Source organism: Pseudochaenichthys georgianus, chromosome 1 (assembly GCF_902827115.2).
Source record: "Pseudochaenichthys georgianus chromosome 1, fPseGeo1.2, whole genome shotgun sequence".
NCBI lineage: Eukaryota > Metazoa > Chordata > Actinopteri > Perciformes > Channichthyidae > Pseudochaenichthys > Pseudochaenichthys georgianus.
The window spans coordinates 30,442,262-30,459,250 of NC_047503.1; the positions used below are offsets into that span (position 1 = coordinate 30,442,262).

The following is a 16,989-nucleotide window of genomic DNA, read 5'->3' on the forward strand; positions in this document are numbered from 1 at the left end:
CAAAGGCATACTTTTGGATTATTCTCCTGTCTGGGGAACAAAAAAAGTATACTCATTTACCACACAAGGATTATTGATAACTACCATGGGATTACACTCTTCATTGGAAGCAGGTCCTCCTTTCTGGCTCAGTTTTATTTCGCAGGAGTGATAAATAACAGGCACTGACACTTTGACAGGCCTGTTTGCAGTTAACAAGTGCTGACTTGCAGGGCTTACTGTATTATAGTAAAAGTAGAAAACAATAATCAAACTTCACCCCCTATACTACATATGACAACATTAAAAACTACCTTAGTTTGACCCTGAACATTACACTTTTACACAATCTCTGGTAAAGCGGTTAATGGTTACTGATCATTTGCATTCCATATGTAAAAAGGTGCTTAAACATATCCATAAAAAAAACAGTGACACTTGTTTAAAAAAAAACTCAATTTATTCCAATAACACATTTTCATAACAACAGATGTGAATTTTAACTGCAGGCTTTAATTGACAACATAATTAAATGCCACCTGAATCAGAAACTCAATGACATAAGTATAAAAACAAAAAAGGACCAAGGAGTTTTCTTTAAAACCTCCAGAAATAAAAACAACATTGCAAGCTTTTATCTGCAGCACATTAATCTCACTGCAAAGTTCAGACATGTTAACATAAGAATGATTTTATGGATGAATCTATTAACTGTGCCGCTGCCTTGGAGCATTTTGTAAATGTATTCCACTGGATGGTATCAACACTGGTCATGAAGAGTTGAAGATTTGAAGATTGGGCATAACAAAGATGTTCAGGGATGAAAAGGGGAGGTAGGGATGTTTGTAGGAAACAGTCTTTAAAGAGAAAAGCCACCGGTTTGCTGTTGGAACACATCAATCGTATCTTCATCCTCCATTTCTAGCTGCAAGACAAGGTTCAAATGTCAGTTAATAGTCTGTAAGTATTCAAATCAAAAGACAAAAAAAACAAATAATTCAAGTGCTTCTACTTAACTGACTTAGCATGGAACAATATATTTCGTGAGTATTACATACTTGACACATTAATGCCTTATTAAAGCATTTGACAGAAGTAGCTCAAACATGACAGCTGCTGTGTTAGTGCTGCTGTCAACTCAGTTTGTTTTATTTTTTTCGACTCTGATCTTGTTTATCTGAACTGTAACACATTACATATGCTTGGAAAGGGATGCCGCAAAAGTAGGAAAACTCTCAGGACAGTCTCACTATAAAAAGTAGCTTTACAGCAGGTGTTCAGAGAGGACTTGGTTTACTTTTGTATTCTGCATTTAAGAATGATGTTATTTGGTTTTCAGAAGGACCTTTAGACCTTTTAAATCCTGTTGCCTCACCACATGCTTTTCTTGAAATACTTATTTATTTACTGGAAAGAATAGCTATAACAAAGAAAACAGTCAGAAAATGTCTAAAGTAGCAGTACTGTGAGTTAGTAGGGTGAAAAGCAGTGAAACCTTACCTGCGAGGGTGTGTCCGTTTCATTGATGGGCTGACCGTCGAATCGAAATCGTATCTGCCTCATTGACAGCCCCTATGTGGACAGAAAGATAAATGTTATGTTTAAAATATTGAAAGGAAACATTATGGGCACCCTAGTGACTTAAGTGCAGACCATGAGCTGCAAAATGAAAGTTAATGTTGCAAAGCTATCATGTCTTAGTTCTTTGAGAGCCCCACTTTCATTGTTGTTACACGTTTATGCAACAAATATAGAAAAATGTGCAAGCCAAACCCGCAAATTCCAATAAATGCAATAACAGAATTGACTTTGCAATGTTTTGTTTACATCATTTTTGTATTCAATTTAATTAATTAAGACAATAGAAATATGAGTTACAATAAACTGATATGCACATTTGAGAACAATGGAGTCTAGTGAATACTTGTTATGAGCATTACCATTAATGAAAGAAAAAAAACACAAGCAATTATGTTCTCTTGTCCTTGGTCTCCAGTTTAAAACCACCATTCACGCTACCAGCAATGCAAAGTTAAACATGACACATTTTGAGGAGTTGTAGTAATTGTGTTGTAGTCTCACCTGCCGTTCACAATAAGCTTTCATCAGTTTGCTGAGAGGAGTGTGCCTTTTGATCTTGAATTGCACCACTGAGCCATCCTGCCCTGCCACCTTCAGGTTGATGTGCTCATTGTTCTCAGTCTTCACTCCCTCCTAAAAAAAAAACAGAAACAGAAGTTTAACGTTAGGTTGATTGAAGTGATTTAAGGAAATTACAAGATGCTTTGTCAACTGTGGACTCCAACATGTGCAATGAGACCCCCTAACCAAAACATTTCCCCCCCTGGTCAGACACTATTTAAGATTGATGTACATTATGTACCTCAATTAATTGAGCCAAATGTATATATAAAGTTATCCTATTATGTGTGTGATTTACATTTGTACCACAGTTTAAATTACATTAGCTTTGACTTGACTGGGGATTAGCTAGCACTGAAAAAGGAGCAACATTACAACTTCAATGTTAGCATTTAGCATTAGCATTAAACAAGTAAATTGTATGGCCATTTTTAATGGCCTACAATGTATAACAATGCTTAATGGAATAGTCAGAGAAGTAAATAACATATTACACGTATTAACAACCCTCTAATCCGGACACACTCGGGGGCTTGCTGGTGATGATTATGATCATTTCATACGAGACCCGCTGATAGTTAACGGTTTGTATCAAACAATTGATTTAGGCCCGGTGCTGCTGTGCACTGCTCCCCAACGTTACTCACTTTTCTTCGGTTCTTGCAAAGGTTACCTGAGCATGTAGTGACTATATCACAAGTGGCATTTAAGATGTATTGGTTACATTGTATTAAAAAGCTCTGGCAACTATTTTACATTTCGAACAGCCTGAGTCTCAGGCACATTAGCCATGTTAGCCTATTATGCTAACTTCGCCCGCTTGCTAGCTAGCTGCTAGCTAACGCGGTTGCTCTGGTTTGTGCTTTAATTATGCGACAAATTCGCCTCATATGTGGCATTTCAGTGAACGGCCTACAACTATGGCATATGGATTGCTGTAAATAAAAGCCGGTAGAAAATCCGCTCCTCACCTTAGGTTTTTCGTCTGCCATGGCTTCTGCTGTTGCTGAGTCTGTCTGCCTGCGCCTTTTATTCTGCGGCTGCGCTGTTTGTCCGGCGCGCCACTTTGCTTGGGTTGGTACGCACAGCCAAAACAACTGAGCGCACTTTTAATGTAATGTATTAAAGATGTAATTCCTCTGCATGGACCCTGTGTTCAAATCTAGACAGAATTTAAATAGGAATAAAAGTATATCCCACTGCTTTGAATTAAATTGATTTGATGGACATAGTTATTTGTTGCTTCTCAGATTTACATTTAAAACTAGAAAATGCATTTCCTGCAGAAAATGCGTGCGAATGCTGTAAACTGTGAACATTTATTGCTGAATTTAGCTGAAAATGCAGAAAAAGCTGAATATGTTATTAGCTGAATGGTAGCTGCTTTTAGCTAAACAAATGCAGAAAAAGCTCATCCTTGATGTCCTGAAATAGCTGAATAATGTAATATTTGAATGATTTCTACAGCTGAAAATAGGCTGAAGGAGTTAAATATCAGATGTAAGTAGTAGTGAATGCATTTGTATTAAGATGAAAAAAGAAAGTAAAAAGGCTTGGGAAAGCAGCAGAATATTTTGACTGCAAACTTTTCGACTAAAACCATACGTCACCAATAATGTATAAAATATGAAAGTAATGTAATGTACAAAAAGTTGAAGGTTTCCCATCGATTCTTGAACAGGCTGAATAGTTTAATATTTGAATGGTTTCTGTAGCTGAAAATAAGCTGAAGTGATGGAGAGCCAAAGTATTGGCTGAAATAAGTTTAAGGGGAAGAATAAAGATTTGAAGCACGATAGTGGAATGCTGTAAACAGCATTCGCACTAATAAAGATTTGAAGTACTATAGTGGAATGCTGTAAACAGCATTCGCACTAATAACAAGACTAATATGACCAAATACCAACAAGTAATGAAATACTGACAATTAGCTAAAACTTGACCAGCAATAATGTCAACATTGCAGATGTTAATGCATCATCAATACCAATCCAGGATTTTGATAAAGAATATAATAATGACAGTGATCATTCTGCTACATGTAGATCTTTTTTTAATTTTTTACCTGTAATAGTTAAAGTATTATATAAGTAAAAATACACCTCAACAACATTATGGGAAATTAGCTACTGCATTAATATTCGTCCCTGCACACAATTAAAACAAGCAACACAATGAAAGCAAGTAATTGTTTTGTAATCAGGTCCTTTTAACTTCACACTTATTTTGGGTTTACAACCATTTTTAAATACATTTTCAAATAAACGAAAAAAATAAAATGTGGACACTGAAAAATTACACAAAAATACATGATAATTTAATACAAACATATCTATTTCATTCTTTATTTTCCCATGCACAGAACGTTTTTCAAAAAATATGCCATGACAAGTTCATTATGACAATAAAAAACAAATAAATCGTTGTATAAGAAATATGCAGACTCTCCTGTCTAGCACTAAAATCCCCAAACTCACAAAAATAAAGGAGTCACAGTTTTTGATGAACACATGGTAACCACAATGCTTTAATTAACCATCAAGGTTTAACTATTGATACACAGTATTTTTCTCATCGCTTACGTAAATATAGAAATATATTCCTAGTTTGATATAGGAAACCCCCACAAAAGCTAAACATTTACAGTTGACCAAGAGCAAATACCCCAGCTCTTTAGTTTGGTTTCCACTATGGTCTAACAGCAGAAGCAAGGGCGAAGCTTTGCAGAGCACTCAGTTAATGTCAAGCAATATTTGTTTGTCTCCAGCAATTGATTTGTTAATTGGTCAGCACTTCCTAAAGCTTGTCCACTTAAAGTATATAATTGATCCCTCTTCCTATTATCTCTTGTTGCACCCAATAGGTAAAAGGGGCTAATGTGTCTGGCACAAGCTTGCCAATTGAAAAAATACATTCTTATATTAAAATGCTATCCAGACTGGACAGCCTTGACATGTAACAAGTTACGTAATTCCTTCTGTAACATATTTTGTCTGAATATTTGGTAACATCAGAGCCTCTTTAGATAGCCCACTACTGATCTGTGCCTTTCATACTGCAATACTGAAAGTGTTCTTCATAAGATGTGTATGCAGAAGGAATACAGCTGTCAATTGCAATACCGTACAGGAGAGTAACAGATTTGACAATTTCCTCCCAAACTAAAATAAATAATACATTCATGTCAATAAATACTCAAAGACAAAAAAACAAAACAAGTCTAAGCTAGGAGTTAGTATAGACCTCAGAAGACAAGTAAAAGTATTCAGTAGTTACTGTGAGGCATATTGAAGAAAGTCAACCAAGATGAACAATTCCTAATGAGTCAATCAGGGAGGGCTTCTCATTTAGCAACAGAGGCGCTCTTGTCTGCTTCAGTCCAATGTCTCCAGCGTGAAACCATGTTATCATACACAGACAGAAGCAAATCATGTGTAATGCAGGTTGTGATCACATGTTCGTATTATCCTGGTTCACAATATCCTTCAACATGTGCTTTTGCTATATATCAAGACTGTCTGGCAGGGAAGTAGGAACATTTAATGAGAGAAAGAAAAGTATATTAATACATGTAAAATCCTAAAGGATAAAGTTTAGCAATATTTACCTTATCAATGTTTTTCACAATTAAACATCCTCCATGTTTAACTGCTCCAAAACATTTGTTACTGCACCACATCAACTACCTCTGGCCATGTTGTCGCGTTTTAGTTGGATATATGTGTATGCTACAGGCCTGGCTACTTCAGTGGGCCATCCCAAGCGAAATATCTCTTTCAAGGTCCATTGAACTTTGCAGTTATATGTTGTATTTCTCCAATTCTCCCTAAAAACAATTTTCCAATACCGCCCTTCTCTTGACCTTTGAGCTGCACTGACAAACTAAATTGCTAAAAAACCTGTAGTGTCGGTAGGCCGAGTTATAGAGCCCCCCATCTGTCAGCCGGTGGAAACTCATTCACCTCCCCCACTTCTGAGTGTGGCTGCTCTCCCAGCGTGAATGTCAGTTTGTATCTCATCCGAACCTTTTCCTGCAAAACACACACACACGTGGACACACTTAGCTTTGCAGGTTTTGTTTGCTTGCTGGAGCACACAAGAGCAAGTGCAGAGTTAATGTCAGTGGTCTTTATATCCCCAGTATACTGTTTGGCATGTAAGACTGTTATAAAATGGTAAAAGTATGATATCAAGCCTAACACCGGACCAGACCGGAATACCGAATTTCACCACTAGGTGTCGCACTCTACTCAGCAGCCACCTGTGACTTCTGTTCCTGCAGTGTTAACACGTTGCCTCGTCTATCTCAATGTGATAGATCGAGACCCTTCTGAAGTAAGACAGTGTTCTTTGAAATAAGTATAAAACATACAAATAGCTCCAGGCTAAGATTTACCTTGAGAGGATTTGCAAGCAGCATGACCTGAGTGATGGCAGCAGGTGGAAGGATCGGGTTAAAAGAAGCCAGCTCTGTCCCTGAGGGTGATTGCAGTCTCACTTTCATCGTCTGGTGGTAGCAGAAAAGATTTCCATATTCATGAGAAAGATGTAGCCACCCACAATAATTTCATTTTACGTCAAATATTGAGTTTATGAGTCTAACATCTGCCAATGTGAATTTTTTATATATAAATGCACACAGCGTAGCTTAATATGCAGAAACATTTTTATCACAGAGGCACAGAATGGTTTACCTTGGGTACAGCAGCCTGCAGAGCAATGTTCCTCACTGGCAGAGGGGCGGTGTTAAGCATGGAGGCCACCATCACCAGTACATCAGGTCTACCTGCTGGACTGTCAGTGGCGAAATGCAGCAGAACACGGACCCCGCTTTTGTCATATGCTGTAACGGGACACATTTGACCTAAAAAAACAGCACACAAAATGTGATTATTACAACAATTGTACCAAGCTTAGAGTCTTTATAAATAAACAAGCTCCAATATTTACCATCTCACTAAAGGTAGGTTCTGACGCAGGTCTTTCATTTTGCACCTGATATAATAAATGCTTTCAGACCCTAATGAACATGTTTTCTAGTTTCACAAAGTTGCCAATGTCATCACCAAGGGGCATTATTGGCTACAGCTCAATTTTCCATCCATCAAATGTTCTCAAAAAGCAGAGGGTTTTTACTTTCTATTGCCTTTTTTCTGATATTCAGAGTTTATCAAATTACCTCTACTATATTCATATGAACTTCTCCTTCAAGCCTTTTCAATGTCTTTACCCTCTCCACAGGGTATTCTATCAGGTCTGGGAGACCGGCCAAAGATGTTCCTTTAAGACTAACAACCAATTCCAATAAGTATTTTGGTACCCCAGTAATGCATTTTTATACAGCTTTAAAGATTGTAAAGCCTATTGCAAATGTACGACTGGGCGGTCCACCTGTTTGAACACTACAATCTGCGGACAGATTCACATTTGTTTTTTTCGCCAAGGAAATAAAATGTGCACTGAAGTATGTCTGCCCTGTCCAATGCAAACCTTATTCTCTCTCTACCTCTGAAACATTGTGAAAACTATTTGGCCATTTCAGTGAAAATGTAATTTTCAGATATAATAGACCCCAACACATCTGAGTTGTTTTTTTTCCACACACACACACAAACAAACAAACACACACGGCTGAAAAAGCAATTTCCTCTGAAACGTTTGTCCGTCAGCCTTATCCTAAGTATTGTGCTGAAGAACATCAAAATCCACTGGCACACACACAAAAACAAACACGCTTATTATATGGTACTCACTTGGCTTGATGGCCTCCAAAGGGACAAAGACATTGGCCAGGGACACCTCTTGGCTCAGAGGGAGGACGGGGGACAGCGAGCGTAACAGAGGGCTGTCATCTGCCTGACTCTTGGCCGGGGGGGGAATGGACCCTCCTTGCATCACTTCTATGAGGGACGTGCTGGAGAGACTGGAAGAGGGGAGAGCAGGAACGAGCAGATCCTCGCTCCTGACCAGAGAGCTGCCAACGTCCATCATCCCCGATGTGCTGTGTGGATAATTCAAGTCTTTGTCAAAGATATTACAGGTCCCATAATGCCTCAACATATACTGTCAGACAAACATTGGTTTTTTAGACATTGGTGGAATGCAAAAACATTTGATTTTACTCAAATGGAAAACACATTGTTTTGAACACAATGGCACTTAAACGCTCAACAGTATTCTTCAAAGCTTTCACAATTCTCCGCTCTGCAGAGAAGGTGATCGGCTGCAATCTGCCATCCCTCCACGACCTGCACGCCTCCAGGACCCTGAGGAGGGCAGGGAAGATAGTGGCCGACCCCTCCCACCCTGGACACAAACTGTTCGCCCCCCTCCCCTCTGCGCTCCATCGGGACCAGAACTTCTCGCCACCTGAACAGTTTCTTCCCCTCTGCTACCGGCCTCTTAAACAAGGCCCGGCCCCCCCACTGACACTTTACCTCTGCTCTGCCACATCATAGACTATATGCATTACATTAATGCACACAATGTCATACTCCTTTCTGCACATATTCTGACTTCACATTTCATAGTTTATATGCAAAAATTCATTCATAGCATTCTATTTCCATGTAAATTTCTGCTTTATTTTTATTTTATTGCTATTTATTCGGTGTAAAATATTTTGTGTTTAATATTAGATTTCTTGTTTTTTTACATTTTATGTATGCACCATGACATCAAGTCAAATTCCTAGTATGTGCGAACCTACCTGGCAATAAACCTGTTTCTGAATTTACTATCTGCTCTCAGCCATTTTTACAATACTGCTTATTTAGTGGAGGCAATGGAGTCCTGCCAATCACTCTGCCTTTTGGAAACTTATGATTGAAAGCAGTTGAAATGTCAAACTGTTGAGCATCTCAATAGACAAAAAAATGCCTTTAAAATGTAGACCCCCATGCAGGCATCAGACTAAATATAATCCAGCAGCATCCAATATATTATGAGTGACATATAGACAGATTGCTGCTGACCTATGTTTTCACAGGAAGACCATTCAGACTGCCACAACATAAAATATGTCAACAACAAAGGATATGTCCCAAGCGCAGTTAAACTGTTAAATCAATAGATAAGGATGGGGGGCCACACCCTTGCCCTGACCCTTGCAGAATTTAAACATGTATCTTCAGAATTTGCACTGAACTGTATTTAATTGCATGTGATCAAACTTCAAACTCTACAAATGTGTCTACTGTTTCTTACTTTTGCTTATTTGTAAATCATGTTTTTAACCATTTCCACCCTAGTTTTTCCTCATGACAAACGCATTACTCACATTTTAGGACTGCCCAGATCCAGAAAGCCAAAGTCTTGCAGATTGTTAATAAGAGAAGTTGAAGTGGTGTGGGACGCTCCAGTGGAGTCCCATTGTGGAGAGACAGTAGTGTCGCAGGAAGCAGGCGGGGCCATGATGAAGGACTGAGGAAGAGCAGCAGCCGGTGCTGTGGTGGTCAACCCTGAGCTGAGAGGCTGTGGGAATATGATTGATGTTGTTGAGACAGATGCCGTAGAAACAGGAGGAGTGGAGAAAACAGCACCAGGGAAGCTTAAGGCAGAGGCTTTTGTAGAAGACTTGGCTGAGATTCCTGCAACGGTCACAGAAAGAGCGTCTGGATAAAGTGAAGATGTAGAGAACGAAGGATTGGAAGGCAAAGTGGTGTCAAAGAAATCCACATCTTGACTGGAATCCTGGAAAACACAGCAATAAAAAAAACACTGCTATTACCATTAAGATAATAGTCGAAAGTACATTTCAAAAGGTTGCTAGTCAAATTGAACTGTGCCTGTGGGTATGTATGTATTATTATGTACAACTCTTTGTATTTTTCTTATGATAGCTACAATTGGATGACCATTTTAGTTTTCACTTCATATAGCACTGTAAATAGCATGACATTATGAGCAGTTTTGTTTTTGTTTTATGTATGTTTTGTGTGTGTGTGAGGACACAATAGCCAATGCTCATGCTAGTGCTAATGGGGATCCTAATAAAGAATAAGTCAACATTAGTCCAAATTATTGCAATTAGTTTAAATACCTGTAAAAAGGACAAATCATTCCCCAGGTTTACTTGCGTTGATTTACTTGGAACAGGAGCGGGATCATTCAGGCCTGTAAATGAACACAAAAAAGGTTATTTGTGAATCTAAACAGTTAATGTCTAATGCTGCCATGTAGAAAAAACATGATATTGCACGTTACCCAAAGATAGTAGCTCTTCATCCAGCAGAGAGAGGGCTGCAGAGGGGGCACTGGGCCTGGGGGACTGAGGGTCTGTAGCAGCAGACCCACACAGCAGGTAGGCCGGAAGAGAGAGAGAGGACGTGGGGGGGTGCTGCTCTGGTAGAGAGACGCTGTGTGTGTCCAGACCCAACAGGTCAATCAGAATCTCCGACTGGTTCGTGCCACCTGAGGATGTCAGGTAGACAAAACATGGGGAGTGAGAAGAAAACAAAGATGTAGTCAATTTAAGGTAGATCATCGCCAATTTGAGATGCTGAGCCTCGCGTTGCCATGCATCCTTTTAAATAATAATTCAAAAATAAAAAGCAATATTGTGTGTGTCCACCCATCTGGTACACACACACACACACTTTTGTTTTACCATGGTGAACTTATCCGTTTACTTATTGTGTTTTTATTATTAATAACGTGTGCCTACTTTTTTTAACGTAATATGTAACTCTACTCTTTTTAACTAATATGCTATGGAATACATTACATTTCCCCGTTGCAGGACAAACTAAGGATTCAGATTCTGACATACAGTATGTAAACTAACAACATGTATCCCTCATCCCTCAAGTTATTTAGACATGCAGATTTATTTCGGGCATTTTTCTTTAGCGAGGGTTGAGATCCTTTTTTTCCGATCCAACTGACTTCAAAAAGTGTGTATGCTACATTTTTACTTTAAAAAGTAAAAAATACATGTTTGTTTCCTGAACAATGCTCTCATTGTCAGCATAATAACAGACTCAGCTATGAAAAACTCTCATAGAGAACAATGGATTTTATTTGCACAGTTTCTTACAAGTAACTATTTCAACCTTACTTACTGAGAAAACGGTTACCACAATATGCGATTTCTATTTAACATTCATTTCTATTCAACTAGCTTAATATAAACTAATTTGAAATTCTGAAAGACTTAAAATCAATCTGCTAAATATCAAACATTCTAAAGGGAACATAAATATCACCAATTTCATTTGTAGCTTTCTTCCATCTTAGAGCTGAGTGATTTCATATTGTGCTCATTCAGTAGGACATCTATAACGATTCCTAGATACATAATTATCGAACCATGAATTGTTCACTTCAACAGACGCATTAAAAAAATAAAGTTTTTACATGAACTGTACTTAGTTGACACTCTGGTTTGACAAACGATAATAGGCAATATATTTTCAAACATGGTCTATGCCATGTTTGTCTCACCATTTGCTTTAATCATTTACATGAACACCTATTGATCATTAATCAGTTGTAAAACACATATACTAGAAGCTTCTCTTAAGAAATGCCAGAAAGGGAATGGCCAAAGGCTTGTTATAATGCTGTAAACATACAAAGAGTAAGACTAATTAAATGTACCTTGTCTGACTGATAATTGTGTTTGTTGTGCTTCTGCGGTCTCTCCATTGATGATCTGTCCATCCACAATCCTCTTATAGGAATTCATGACATGTGAGAGGTCATCACTGGCCTGCAGGATGTCTCCTGAGAAGAGCATAAACCGATAAACAATTATTTAAACAAATCCACAGTGTTTCCTAAATGAAGAATCAGTGTGAGCAAAATGACGAGTGGCCGTTCTGGTCTGACAGGATTTTGGCCTTACATCCGCATGATCATTCCTTAATCAAACCTTTCAAACTTAAATTAGGATCGCGAGAGCAGTTCATCAGACTCTCTACGGCAGGGGTGGGGAACCTCCGGCCCCCGGGCCATATACGGCCCGCGAGACCATTTGGTATGCCAAATATGGTATAGTATTAATTTATAAACACACGCAAAAAATAAAAAAATTAAAGAAATCTAGACCGCAAAAAAATGAAACAAGCGAGTACCTGTTTTTCCTGGCCAAGGTCAGCGTCCTTGAACACAACACGAGCCTAACTGTCATCACTTGGTATATGTCTCGTCTGACAGGGGTGCAGTTCTGACGGAGAGCACCAGAACGTCGGGCACTTCCAAAAATTGCAGTACCCATAAGGAGCTGTACACATGCTGCAGTTTTTGCGTGTCTGTATCTTTAGTTGTAAGCCCAGTGGCGATCTGTACATCAAGTCAATAACTTGTTATTATTAGCATCTGGTTAGCTAACGAATATAAGAAGCTTTTTCTCCATCCAGTGAGGTAGAGGCACATCTTTATATGATCATTATAGTTATAAAACAATAAGAGAATAAAGTAAACGGGTATAAAATACTATATGACAGTAAAAAAAAGTTGTTATTAATAAACAAGAATACAGTTTGAAAGGAGAGTGATTTGTAAAATATCCATAAAGAAAAAGAAAATCTGCTTAATGTCTGTTTCATATGGGTGTTGAGAGATGTATCCATAGATCTCTTCATTTTGCTCTCAAAGTGCACCAGATTGATGCTTTTAACTTCAATATAAAAAATCTTCCCTGGGGAGCATGCCCCTGGACTCCCCTAGAGGAGGTTGGGTCCCCCCCCCACACTTAAATCATGTTCACATGGATAGGAAACTAAATACATTTGTGCACATCTTGTGTCCATATCTTTCTATTTTGGTGGTCATGCTACAACCGTGCACGTGCGTGCATGCATGCACGAGTCATGGTAAGATATCTGGATTAAGAGGTTGCTTTTTCTTTGCACAGCATGAAAGAAAGGTGAAATTAATGGGCTGTGATTTTAGTATTTTTAAGCAGAGGTCAATCATTTGTACAGCCCTCGGAGGATGTTGAAAAAATTGAAATGGCCCTTGAGAGTAAAAAGGTTCCCCACCCCTGCTCTACGGGCAAAATGACAGGATTTCTTACCCAAGCTGCTGTCATTATCTTCCGTCTCAGTAGCGAGCTGAAACACGGTTTGCCTGAGCTTGTCGCAATCAGCATACAGCTCCTAGGAGAGAATTAGAAATCACAGTATATTCATACCTTGAATCTCATTTCAGAAACTGCTGTGTCTTAGGATATGAAAAGAAAAGTGTTTCTCTTAAATAAAATATGTCAACTAAGACTTTATTTAGTGTGTTATTATTTACTATGAAAATGTATTATATATGTTTAATTACTTAGGGCAGTTTACTTTATATTTTACATGTATTCACTTGAATCATTCTTAAACAACTCTGGCAATTCAAGCTAGATTGGTTAATATTAATTTATTTAATGTTTTTATCTGTTAAATCACTCTTAACATACCGACAGCAATCAATATAAAAAAGAAGTGAACAATATGGTAGCTCTGGCACCACACTGTCCACTATTACACTAGATTAAGCAACTTTTGCACCAATGCTGCCAGCTACTTTTAATGAAAGACAACACTAGGCTGGGCTTTGGTTAGATAATTAAAAAAAAGCTTATTCTTGCTGACTTCTTCAATGTTACCTACCCACTTTTAACGAAGAGTCTCAGAATGATGCCGTTTTTATTTACTGCTACAAGTTTAAATGTAGTAGCACTAAATACCTTTGGACTGCTTTGGGGCTGCACAGCCAAGTTTTTACATGTTTCTAAAGGGTCATTTTTTAACAAACCCTAATGAGCTCCTTGTCTCCGTCCGTGGAGTCGTTTGGGCTGAAGTGAGCGAGCATCTCGTTAAGGAGTTTGACGCTGGTATTTACGGCTTCCAGTGTGCCTTTCTGCTTCGTCACTTTCTGTGTTCTGACTTCGTCCTGGGGAAAGGAGCAAAATTGAGGTGCACTTGTTAATAGCACTCATTAAATGTGTCTGACATTAGATTCCAACTTTTCCATAAGAAAACCTCAGAAAATGAATTAAAAACAGCAATTTTTAACCATTTCATTTGACACTGACACACCTCCTTAACCATGTTCTTGATGAGCCGATTGGCCTCTTGCAGATCCTCAGGTTTTTTGCTCTTCAGCAGCTCAGCTAATCTCTGCAGAGAAAAAAACCCTCAAAACTCATTTCCCACAGTTTGTCCAGACACGAACAGCAAAGCCATACAACCTCTCAGATCTGAAAAAACAAAATTAACTCATAAATCAACTGCAGTCAACATTAAGTCGTGACCTGTTTCGCTGTGACGTAACCAGTGAGGTATTAGAGCAATAAGAAAAACATGAGCTCGTGTCTAGTGTTGTGTATACACATTAAATATGATGTATCTTTTTTTCTGTGGAAAGCCACAATCTTCAATAAGTAATAAAACAAGCTATAGAAGTCAATAAAGAAACAACTTTTGATCCTTTAAAGCCTCTCAGTGGACAGTATTTTGTGAGAAATTCCTGGCATAACAACTCTCATAAAAAAATGAACAAAACATGAAAGTATATCGCTATGAAAGTTTGCTGGTAGATTACGCACATTTTTTAAGGATTACATTTCTCATAAAATGGTCTTTCCAAAAATGTCAAACTATTTTGCATTACTGATGATTTTAGAGATACGGCAAAAATATGCAGGCGCCTTGAACCTTCAACTACAGAGGAACATTATCTACACTGGGCCAATAAACACTGCATTAAAACTATGCATCTATAAAATAGATAAAACAAGAGAGAGTCATGAACAGTGAGCGAGTTGTAGTGTTCACATCCCAAAATAATAACTCTTACCTTGCTCTTCGTCTCGTCATCAAACACAGGATTCTTGGGTCGTGGAGAAGGAGACGGTATTAATGTAGCATCGAGAGGGATTTCTGGGTCAGTTAAGACAATACCTAAAAGTAAATATGACAACAAACACATACTTTACACTACAAATGACAGTTTCGAAATATCAAAGCAGGGTGTATTATTTTTGGATGTCACTGTTATGCAAACATATTGTGTCCAAATCCTCACCAGCATATTTTAACAATTTAAAAAGAGTCTCACCCTGTGACTTCAGCATTTCATACGCTTCAAAGACCTTTGTTTCATCTGGTAGAGACAGGGTCCAACTGTACAGCATCTCGATCACTTTTGTCTTCACTCTCTCTGATACTTTATCTCCTAGATACTGAAATATGATAAATTCACAGCTTTAGAATGACACCAAACTTCAGTTCAAGAAAACATATCACCATTACATTGACATCTATGATACTTACTTTGGGTGAAACCACCTTAATTAATTCATTTAAAAATCTAAATTTCCCAACTTCATTGTGAAAACGTCTCCCGCAGTTTTTCATACAAGCCTCGAGAACCTAGAAAAGAAAAACGACCAGAGATAAATATATTTTCTCCACTATGAAGAGTTTGTTTTTGAATTCAAGTGAAGTTATTTTACTACAGACCGTTAATGCTTGTATCGCCTCCCATTCCTGAGGCGACTGAATCTTGTGAGCCAGCAGTCTAACGGATATTTGAGGGCTATAAAATGAAGAACAAAAACTCATTAATACAAACCACTTCAAGTCTGCACTAACTGTTGCTAACGCATATTAGCAACATTAGATGGACGTGACTCCACATTAGGGGGGAGATTGTGATTGGTTAATGACCATACCCTTCCAGTTCCTTATTGATTTGGTCACAGAATCCCATTATAAACTCCCAGTCTTCCTGTCTGTTGGAAGGGCCGGTGGCTTTATCTGGGGAAAAAATAAAATAATATGATCTCTCATGCTCTTACAGTACATTAGCAATATGTGTATCTATCTATAGGTTCACAACACAGGCAGGAGCTTTGTGATACAAAATTAAACTCGCTCAATAAGCAACCCAGACTGTTTTTTATCCACCGTGTTCTGGTATTATTACATACATTGTTGAAAGACCTGTTTGCACTTAGATAAGCTAAAGCCTGGAGGTGTTTACAACAGCCCTACGTAAGCAAATGCAAAGCCGTGTGTGGGTCACCAGCATAATAACTTAATTTGTGCCAGCATTACAACATACCGACTACAAATCCAGCAGTATAAAGCAAACATCCAAGCTGAGTTTGGCTAGCTACATCCATCAGGTACTACCAGCAGTGTGTTAGCCACTTTCTGACAACACAGACGAATTAGCACGATACTCTTGAGTTTCAGCGATGTCATGTGAGTCAAACTACTGTGTCGGACACCAGCGGAAGCACAGTACACGAGTGCACATCTCTATGTGAATAAACGAGATTAAATAAGAGTTTAACAGTGTACTTACTAAGCCAGGACTCCAGCGATTCTCCATCCTCCGCCATGTTTGCTCTCTGTGAGGCAAACAACGCGTGACTCGCGCTGCCTTCATGTCGCGTCGGACAAATGGGTAAGTAATTGCAAGAATTTCGTTCAGGTTAATAATAATGTTTTTTTTACGACAATATCATATTGTTCTTTTCACGAACACACAATAACATGCACATTGGTAATACATTTTACCAAACTGCTTCACAAATTATCGTTTATTTTGTGTTTGATTTCAACGTCTAAATACTTTTTTCTCATTAGTCTGGATAGAGTAGAGATTTAATACGTAGCCTAATAATATAATAGCAGAGGTAGGAGAAGTACTCAGATATTGTAAAAGTAGAAGTACCACAGTGTATGAATACTTTGTTACAAGTAAAATACCTGCATTAAAAATGTTAACTAAGTAAAAGTATAAAAGTATTAGCATCGAAATATACTAATTAAGTACCAAAAGTAAAAGTACTCATTATGCAAATTCAGCCATTTTAGAATGGTAGGTTATATTATACGTTTTGATTATAATTATTGATGCATACATGTG

The 16,989-nt window shown here is 38.1% G+C and overlaps 2 protein-coding genes across 6 annotated transcripts; both read right to left on the minus strand.

Annotated features, from left to right (window-relative positions):
• Window positions 1-417: 417 nt before the first annotated feature.
• On the minus strand, window positions 418-3,195 carry sumo2a (small ubiquitin like modifier 2a). Its single transcript, XM_034092522.2, has 4 exons — window positions 3,093-3,195; window positions 2,062-2,193; window positions 1,480-1,551; window positions 418-904 (listed from the first exon to the last, which is right to left on the minus strand). The coding sequence occupies exons 1-4, from the start codon at window positions 3,111-3,113 to the stop codon at window positions 839-841; spliced, it is 291 nt and encodes a 96-aa protein (XP_033948413.1). The 5' UTR covers window positions 3,114-3,195; the 3' UTR covers window positions 418-838.
• A 1,239-nt stretch (window positions 3,196-4,434) lies between these two features.
• gga3a (golgi associated, gamma adaptin ear containing, ARF binding protein 3a) lies at window positions 4,435-16,490 on the minus strand. Of its 5 annotated transcripts, none has more exons than XM_034083053.1 (18): window positions 16,423-16,490; window positions 15,785-15,869; window positions 15,573-15,648; window positions 15,384-15,482; window positions 15,169-15,292; window positions 14,908-15,011; window positions 14,148-14,228; window positions 13,864-14,001; window positions 13,142-13,223; window positions 11,722-11,847; window positions 10,327-10,533; window positions 10,163-10,236; window positions 9,401-9,813; window positions 7,875-8,122; window positions 6,816-6,985; window positions 6,518-6,628; window positions 6,084-6,152; window positions 4,435-5,635 (listed from the first exon to the last, which is right to left on the minus strand). In XM_034083053.1, exons 1-18 carry the CDS (start codon window positions 16,457-16,459, stop codon window positions 5,630-5,632), a joined length of 2,250 nt encoding a protein of 749 aa, XP_033938944.1. In that variant the 5' UTR covers window positions 16,460-16,490; the 3' UTR covers window positions 4,435-5,629. The 5 variants fall into 5 exon arrangements, with proteins under 5 accessions (XP_033938944.1, XP_033938935.1, XP_033938927.1 ...); XM_034083044.1 differs by having other exon boundaries at window positions 4,435-5,639; XM_034083036.1 differs by having other exon boundaries at window positions 6,021-6,152.
• Window positions 16,491-16,989: the final 499 nt, after the last annotated feature.

What these genes read in the sequence shown, in the direction of transcription:
- gga3a (XM_034083036.1), bottom strand. Translation starts at nt 16,459, where the DNA reads ATGGCGGAGGATGGAGAATCGCTGGAGTCCTGGCTTA. An exon ending in ATCAATAAGGAACTGGAAGG is followed by an intron (nt 15,649 to 15,784) that starts GTATGGTCATTA and finishes TTCATTTTATAG; the next exon opens with CCCTCAAATATCCGTTAGAC. An exon ending in GATCTGGGCAGTCCTAAAAT is followed by an intron (nt 8,123 to 9,400) that starts GTGAGTAATGCG and finishes TTATCCACACAG; the next exon opens with CACATCGGGGATGATGGACG.
- sumo2a (XM_034092522.2), bottom strand. Translation starts at nt 3,113, where the DNA reads ATGGCAGACGAAAAACCTAAG. An exon ending in TGGCAGACGAAAAACCTAAG is followed by an intron (nt 2,194 to 3,092) that starts GTGAGGAGCGGA and finishes TTTTTTTTTTAG; the next exon opens with GAGGGAGTGAAGACTGAGAA. An exon ending in AAGCTTATTGTGAACGGCAG is followed by an intron (nt 1,552 to 2,061) that starts GTGAGACTACAA and finishes CTGTCCACATAG; the next exon opens with GGGCTGTCAATGAGGCAGAT.